The sequence below is a fragment of the Triticum urartu genome, chromosome 4A (assembly GCF_056163025.1).
Source record: "Triticum urartu cultivar PI428250 chromosome 4A, HENAU_Tu73, whole genome shotgun sequence".
Lineage (NCBI taxonomy): Eukaryota > Viridiplantae > Streptophyta > Magnoliopsida > Poales > Poaceae > Triticum > Triticum urartu.
The window spans coordinates 565,167,335-565,176,004 of NC_141876.1; the positions used below are offsets into that span (position 1 = coordinate 565,167,335).

General features: G+C 46.9%; 1 protein-coding gene across 1 annotated transcript; it reads right to left on the minus strand.

The window, feature by feature from the left end:
• Positions 1-5,254: 5,254 nt before the first annotated feature.
• LOC147976649 (uncharacterized) lies at positions 5,255-7,603 on the minus strand. Its single transcript, XM_087520931.1, has 6 exons — positions 7,481-7,603; positions 7,115-7,284; positions 6,842-6,851; positions 6,427-6,554; positions 5,907-6,061; positions 5,255-5,397 (listed from the first exon to the last, which is right to left on the minus strand). Exons 1-6 carry the CDS (start codon positions 7,601-7,603, stop codon positions 5,255-5,257), a joined length of 729 nt encoding a protein of 242 aa, XP_087377057.1.
• Between the last annotated feature and the right edge of the window lie 1,067 nt (positions 7,604-8,670).

The following is an 8,670-nucleotide window of genomic DNA, read 5'->3' on the forward strand; positions in this document are numbered from 1 at the left end:
TGGGTACTTGGCCACTACAGTCATAGCGTTGAGTTGTCTGTAATCTATGCAGAGTCGCCATGTGCCATCTTTTTTCTTGACTAGGATCACAGGTGAAGAGAAGGGACTGTGGCTGCGTTGAATTACTCTGGATCGCAACATCTCTTGTACTTGTTTTTCAATTTCATCCTTGTGCTCAGGTTTATGTCTATACGGCCTCAAATTCACTGGTTGTGCTCCTGCCATAAGTGGTATCCTGTGATCACAGTCTCGTCGTGGGGGCAGGCAAGTTGGTTCGCCAAATACATCTTCAAACTGATCGACAACCTTCTGTATGTTGTCTGGTGTGGGTGTGTATACTTCATCTTCTTCAGTAATCTGATAGAGCTGCACAATTTGTGCTAGCGAGCCCTGCTTGTGCAAGGCTTGCAGTTGCAAGGCGTTGATCTCAGAGCAAGCTTCAACACGCTCTTGATGGCCTCGCAGCTGCGCTGGTCCAGTCGGAGTTGTAATCAGCAAGTGTTTGGCACGCCAGTCAACACTCATCGGACTGTGTTCTTCAAGCCAGTCCATGCCAAGTATGGCGTCGTATGCGCCTAATGGCAGCACCTTCATGTCTGTGCTGAATTCATGTGTCTGAGACACCCAACTGCAGTGTGGTATGTGGGAGAAATAGCAGAGCTCGCCTCCATCTGCAACCTTGACGCGGCAGGGTCGAAGGAGAGGGATGACGCCTGTCAGAACTGATGCGAGGCGTGCGTCGATGAAAGACGTGAAACTCCCAGAATCCACCAGCAACAGCACCTCGTGGCCTTGCAACCATGCGTGAAGACGAATCACCTTCGGTGACGTGCCCCCCGTGAGCGCATGGCGTGAGATTGCCATTGCTGTCTCGGTCAGGGCGTCGCCGAGCGGTGGCCTCTGGAAATCACCGTCGGAGTCGAGGCCGAACAGCTCGAGTAGCTCCTCGAGAACGTGGAGCTGAACGCTGGTGGGGCAGCTGTGGTCCTGCCCCAGCGCTCTCCGCACTTGAAGCAGAGGCCCTTCGCACGACGGTACTCCCGCAGCGCCTTGAGCTTGGTGCCGTCCGCTCGGCTGGTTTCTACGGCGCGCCGATCAGCGGCCGTCGGTGTCGTTGGTGGCCGTCCTTGGGGTGGTGGAGGGGGAAGTGCCATGGGCACGCCCGCGCCGTTGCGGTGGCTCCAATCCGAGGCGGTGGCACGCACTGCGCTGGGACGCGCACGCTCCCGCGAAGCGCCATCCGCCACTTCCTCCTGAAGTAACGCCAGAGCGCACACGGTGTCGAGGTCAGGTGGCCTCTGCACCAGAACCACCGCGCGGATGTCGGGTCGCAGTCCCTCGACAAAACGGGTAAGATAGTAGTAAGGATGAATGGATTCAGAATATGCAGATAAGTGGCTAATGATCAGTTCAAATTGCTCAATGTAATCAGCTACAGTAGTTTTCTGTGACAGTGAGTAAAATTGGCGGATTAGGAGCTGGTGGCGATCACGACCAAATCTAGTACACAACAGATTCGAGAAGGATTCCCAATCAAATTCAGTCAACTTCCTCTGTACCGATTGCAACCACACCGATGCAGAACCAGAAAAAATTCAGTGATGCCATCGGGACCCAGAATTTCTCGTGGATCTCAAACATCTGGAAGTACTGCTCACAAAGAGTCTTCCATAAACGCGGATTCTCGCCCGTGAATTGGGGAAACCCGATCGATGGATGAGCTTGACCGATTCCAGCGAGGATCTGACTAGCATGCGCGTATGGAGACGCGATGGTAGACTGAACGGAAGTTTGGGACTGACCGTTGGCCGGGGTGGCCACAGATGCGAACATCGGCGCCAGTCCCCGTGGCAGAACATCGATGCCGCGGTCGATCGACCCGAGGGCGTCGCCCTCCGCGCGCTTGCTGATGCCGACGTGGTCACGCAGCGGCGCTGGTGGTGCGGGTGGTGGTGGTGCCGGCGCCTCCGCCGGTCGCTCCTCCGTTATTGACGTGGGCCGCGCTTGGAGCTCAGCTACCGCTGCCGAGAGCTGATCCATGCGCCACTCCAGATCGGGGCGCCACTGGCCCAGATCGTCCAGCTTGGTGGTCTGGGAGCGGATGTCGGAGTGGATCGCGTCGAGGGAGTTGGTGAGCTTGTCGAAGTACTCCTTGAAGGAAGGATCCATGGCGCTGAGTCGATCCTTGATCGATTTCTGCGCCCTTGTCTCGATCAGATGCGCCAGGGTGTGGATCGAAGGCTCTGATTACCAGATGTAAGCAACCCACTGATATATTGCTCGATCTAGCACTCAATTCACGAATTCAGGTAGCAATTTAGGGTTACAATCTCTAGATACAACAATTGGGGGAAACAGAAAAAGGGGAAGAGAGCCGCCGTCGGTTCCGTGCCGTGATCCACTGGATACCTCGCTCTGGTGGGTGAGGACGCGTTAAGTAGCTGGCAGCGTTGCACCCACTCAGGGCCGCTGATCTTGCGATTGGGCCTTCTCTGTCTAGTGGGCCGAGCAGGTGGCGAGGCCGGTTTGTTGCTGGGCTCGGGTGCTGGGTTGCTTGTGGCCTTGACACTACCGCTCTCCTTAAAGAAGTCGCATGATAAAAGAGACCTTTTACAACCAAAACACTGAACCATTCCTCATCTTTATACTTCATTCAGTGTAAAAAACGTTCTTATATTATGAGATGAAGGAAGTAGTTTAGAATGGAGTAGAGCAAGGATCTGATTGTCTGCCCGTGCTTTCCATGAAGCAGCACGGTAGAGAGTGAGACAGACTGCTGATGTGTCTTCACCGCTAACTACGTGCACCAAACTTGAGTATCCAATGAAGTGCTCATCACGTCCACTGTATCCAGCGACCTTGCATGCTACACGGTTCGCATATTATCTGGCCGGGGGCAGAGCACGTGATGTCGGTCCGCGCGTGGCCGTGCAGCTCTCCGGTGCGCGATCTGGGGCCAAGGTCCCGGTGGCAGGTGGCGGCTCTACCGCGCGCGCCGGCCATCGCGTGCTCGCGCTCTCGCCGTGCTCACTGACCCCTCGAGCGTGCAACGGCCGCCTGTGCCCCTCAGCCCACAAGATTTCCCCGTAGCCCACCGGGATACCGCCAGCCAGACCACGGGCGCCCACCGCCGCCAGCCTCTGAACCTGCCCCGCCGGTCGCCGGGTGCCGCACGGTTGCACCGTTGCACGAACCCAGATACAGAGTAGTATACTACTCCCTCCGTTTTTATTTATTACTCCGCATATTAAAATTGACTGAAGTCAAACTTTGTAAAGTTTGATCAAATTTTATAGAAAAGAATATAAATATTTATCATAACAAATCTATATGATATGGATGTACATTCAACAATGAATTTAATGGTATTGATTTGTTATTGTATATGTTAATATTTTTGTCTATAAACTTTGTCAAAGTTTACAAAGCTTGACTTTGACAAAAGTTAATATGCGAAGTAAATAAAAACGGAGAAAGTACTAGCTAGAAACAATGGAAAGGAAAACAAAGACAAAACGCCGGCGAGCGATCCAACAAAAGCGCAAGCAGGCTGGCGGTGGGGGTGCGCGACAGCTGGGGAAGGGCCCACCTGTCATCCGAGAACACATATGGCGCGATCCAGCAAATGTGCCCAGCTACTGTTTGGATGTGGAGACTGAAAATATGGACTTCCCATCGGGACGTTTGAATTATTCGGCATTGCGTATCCAACCACCCCAGTTTCGTTTTCGTTCTAACAGAGACATGACTGATCACTGGCCCTGTTTAGATACTCTAACTTAGTTAGAGATTAGAGTTAGGTTTTAATCTTAAACTAATCCTGAACTAACTCTAGTCAAAGAGGTGTTTGGATGGCAGGGTTAGATGGAGCGCGGATACGGCGAGGCACCTTCACGGGAGGTGCGAGAGGGAGGGAGGAAAAGGACGAGAAGCTTTGAGAAAGTGGGGAGGGATCTGCTACGGGAAGAGTGAAAGAAAAAGGTGTTTTTTAATGGTTACCGAGAAGAACTAACCCAAATAAGTACCTTTTGGATGGGTTAAATTTTTTGAATGGGTTAGATGCATCTAACCCAAATTAACCCTTCTGTTTGGATATTTTTGGGTTAGTTCAGTCCAAACTAACCCAAACTAACTCTAACCTATAACCCACAGATCCAAACAAGGCCACTGTTAGTCTTTTACAGAGCACAAGCAGGGGCGGCGCTAGGGGTATTCTTGGGTCTTCATATGAATACCCATGATTTATACAAAACAGTGTTTATTTTGGCAAAACAGTGACAATTTTTGAAAAACAGCAATGATTTTGGCAAAATGAATACACATGAATACCCAATTGCAAATTCCTGAAGCCGCCAGTGAGCACAAGGTACTATCATATACTAGTACAATGCCCGTGCGTTGCTACGGGTCTTTTATCATTAATCTAATCTTATGTAAATTTATGGTGCGGAGGAGACGTATCAGACAACGCCCATCACATTCAAAAACAAAGCGCCGAGGTAAATTTACATTGCACATTTACGTTAATTGGTCAACATGCTTGCCTTGACTCCAGGAATGCCTCCGGCTGATGGAGGTCGCCGGGTAGGATTACGCTAATAGAAATATTTTGATTAGAAATTGATAGAAACATTATGAAAAATAACGCCTAACTTGGAGCCATGGACTTGCAAAGCCAGAGACGTGGTCCACGTCCATGGGCGAGTAAGGGAATCGTAGGAAAAATTGGATACACTTATATTGGTATTTTAGGTCTGCCCAATACATAGTGTTCCTGATATTTTGGATATTTTACGCCAAGTTTCTTACTAAACACAACAGGCCTCTCGCAATCTATCTTTGGTTTTGGGTGGTTTAACAAAAGGTATTGCTTCAACACGTTGTTTCCCAGTCGAAGCTCTCTTCTTCCGACTGTCCTAGATAGGGGCAAGAATATGTTGAGAGATAAGAATAAAAATGCTAGTAGTAAATAGGACAAAACCGTAGTTAATCCAACAAGTTTCTTGGCAAAATTTCTGATCACAAAAACTGAAAATTCATGTTGTGTGATTACATCGGTAGTACACATAGGAGTGACTCCATTCTGAAGCATCTGCCAAATACGGGGGCAAAATGTGAAGTTACATCAATATACTTGCAAACATAAGACAGAGCATAGACTTCATATCTTTGCTATCGGCTAGAGCTTCAGCTCCGATCCCTAAGTTAATATTCACATCTTCTCAGCAACAATGCAGTTATGCCCAACTTCTGGTCACACAAGGATCATGGACTGATTATAGGTCACGATTACAACATGAGCACAAGAGCAAGCATACACCATGCCAAAAGACAGAATATGCGTTGACTGAATAACCTGCACTGAAGGCATTAGCACTACATTAATGTCCCTAAAATCTACACCAAAAATGTAGCAAAAATCCTGACAATTAGAATATATTGCAAAACAGAATGCCAAAGACAGTTTAGTATATATTACCAATGCAACTCAGTTATCAACAAAATGAGCTAACTAATTTAACTGGGCAAAAATGGATTTGATTATGGTAACCAGTTAGAACACAAGGTAACAGTGTCTCGCGTGCTTGAGGCTGGTGCGGGGTAGGTTGGACCTAGCGAAGGACTGGATCCATCGGTGCGATTTATGCGGCCATATCTATCTGCAAGGGCGAACGACGAGATGGTCATCGAAGAAGCATTAGAGCAACAAAAGTCCTCGTGAACCTTTGGTTCTGTGGAGGGCAGGTAAAAGTAAGATTTTGTTCCAAAATTATTTGATAACAAGTTAAGTTTGAATGTGAAATTTGAGATTACAACAGTACAAAAAATAACTATGAAATGCTGAGGATCATCTCCCTTCAGAAATGTCATCAATTAAGAATGCTAAAAAGATCATCACAAATTACCTGAAGGCCTTATCTCTGCTGTAAAGAGATGATTGTAGGGGCACTTATACAAAGACAATGTCTTCTCCTCAAAGTGCACGGCCAACGCGGAATTTGCTGCCTTCAGTCTGTCCCAATTTTGCCATGAACCCCATGTCTGATTATCCACAAGAGCTCTGACAAACAACGAATCAGCTGGACCATGAAATAGAAGGACAACAAATTTACGAGGAAGGTAATTTTCTGTTATTGGCAAAACATTTGATAATTGATTCAACCCAACACTAACCACTACTTTGTCACGCATCTATTACCAAAATCGCAGCTTCTCTTATAGATCATAAGTGTGTAAGTGTGTGTGTGTGTGTGTGTAAGTGTGTGCACGCGCATACGCGCGCGTGTGGGTGCGTGTGTGTGTGTGTGTGTGTGTGATATCTCTAAATCGAATAAACCTCCAAGTATGCAATTCATGAGCACAAAACAGAAATTGTAGTTCAGTATCTCTAAAAAATGAAGCGGGAGGAGAGAAATCATGACTCACCTCACCCAACAACAAGGTGGAAACTGCAACCCAAGAAAAAGATGCCCTTCCCTCTCTCGGTGGAGAGCATGCATGCCTTCAGGAGGTGTCGACCTCAATCTCCTTCCTTCCTTCCTTGGAGGTGCTATCTAAGTACAAATTCCAGAAAAAAATACAAATCATCCAAAGGAGATTACTTTCCAGTAGTCAGGGGCCGCAAAATGCAGCCATGACAGATGACACACCTATTATACACATGCATTCACCTTTAAGAGTGACTAATCAGTAATCACTAAAAGGGAGTAGGAAATAAACAAAATACTCGTATTACTGTTAAGAGGTGAATAAAACACATCATTTTTTAGGCTTTTGCAACCAGTGGCAAGAAACAAATACATGTGCATCCTACTGCTGATTCCTCACAATAATAACCTACTTGATCAACACTGGTACAAAAATAAATATTATTTAAACGAACTAATCTTGAAAATGGTAGTTGGATTAAGAAGCAATTAATTTGAAGAGACCAAGAATATTTGTGGAGATGGAAAAATGACTCCTCGTTGGCGTTCCAGCAAATAGGCTATGAGCAACTCAGTCTGCTACGGAATAAAAGAAATTACGGAGCCAACCAATGTGCAAGATTGATTTCTATAAAACAGATTCACTTATATGCAATGGCATATGAGTGGTGGCAGGGTTATCTCACCATGGAAAAGGATTCTGAATCGTATCTCGCCGCAGAGTCCACACACCACAGCTCGCTGCAAAGGCTATCTCAGCGCCTGCCTCGAAGACACGAAGCAGGGGCGCTTGGAGTGGCCGGCATGGAGTTGACGAGCACGTGCTTGAAGGCTTGTTCTCCTCTCCGGGATCAGTCTGGACAAGGAGTACCGTGAACCTCAGAGGAAGATCCCATTGTTGGTCGGGCTCAGGGAGCTTTTCGAGGAGCGGAAGTAATGGAGCAGCAGCTATAATGATTGGTCCTCACCATCCACCACCTCTTCATCCGACTTTCCGGGTGGGCCGAGATCGTGGTACGATGGTGGCCGAGGCTGAACGCCGCGAAGCCTACTTTCCAACCACCATGTGGTCGTGCCCACCCGCCGCCGCTCACTGGTCTGCCGTGAACACCTGCCTTCCACACGTACAAGCCAGCAGCAGCCAGCCAGTCGCCGTCGAAACAGCCGCTCACCATGCGTGATTAGAATATGAACGGAAGAGACCTAGGAGTGGGCTAAAAGAAAAGGAAAATTACATCAGTGCGAAAAGAAAAATTACCTTGCTGCCTTTGCCATGGAGCAACAATGTGGCGTGCTGGTGCGATCGGTATAATCCCACACAAAATCTTACTTGAAAACAACATCTCTGGTAAAATCTCCACATCATTGACCTCATCGGGTTTCAAGTATATCTTTCTCTCCTGGCATATACTCTGTATTAAATTAAGATGAATGAGCATCAACCACTCTAATCTCAAGTAAAAGAATGAAACATTACTTCTGAAAGAACTACAAAAGAATGGTGTGCAGGAGCTTACTTCAAAACAACATCTCTGGTATAATCTCCACTGAAATAGCCATCTATTGAGTTTCCTTGATGACCCTAGCAAGAATCAGTGCAAGATTGTTGGCCACTAAAAAATTAGGTACGCAACATTCAAGTAGAGACCGAAAAGTATCAAAACACCTAGCAGAAGTCATGCAACCTTCAACCATGATAAAGGAACACCCTTTCACTAAGACCGCATTTAATGGACTAAAATTATTGATAATAGCTAGGTCTTACCATAAGCGATCTGCTGTCAAATATTTTGCACTCTTATGTTGTCAATTATCAAGATAAAACGTCTCTAGACAGTCATTTCTACAAAACCCACCAAGTGACATTACAAAGAGCACCGCAAGTGATGCTCCAACGGGTAGCCAATGGATAAACCTACACCTGCCAGGGCACCTTGGGTGCTAGCTAGTCTTGCTTCAGAAAAGGTAATGGTTTCAAGAATCGAGTGAATGGATCGTCCAAGGCTGAGAGCATTTTCTTTGCTGCGGCATCTGAAAAAAAATGTGGGATAAGAAAATTCAATCAACAGCGTAAGAACTGTAAAAACACAACACCTCTCAGTTCTGCACAGATCAATGCTTTATATATCTAAGTGGTTCGTTATGTTTCTGACAAAATTTCAGATTGAACCAAAGCAAGTACAAGACATATAACTGCATTTGATCCAATTATCAAATTCACTCGTATTTTCTAAAATATGAA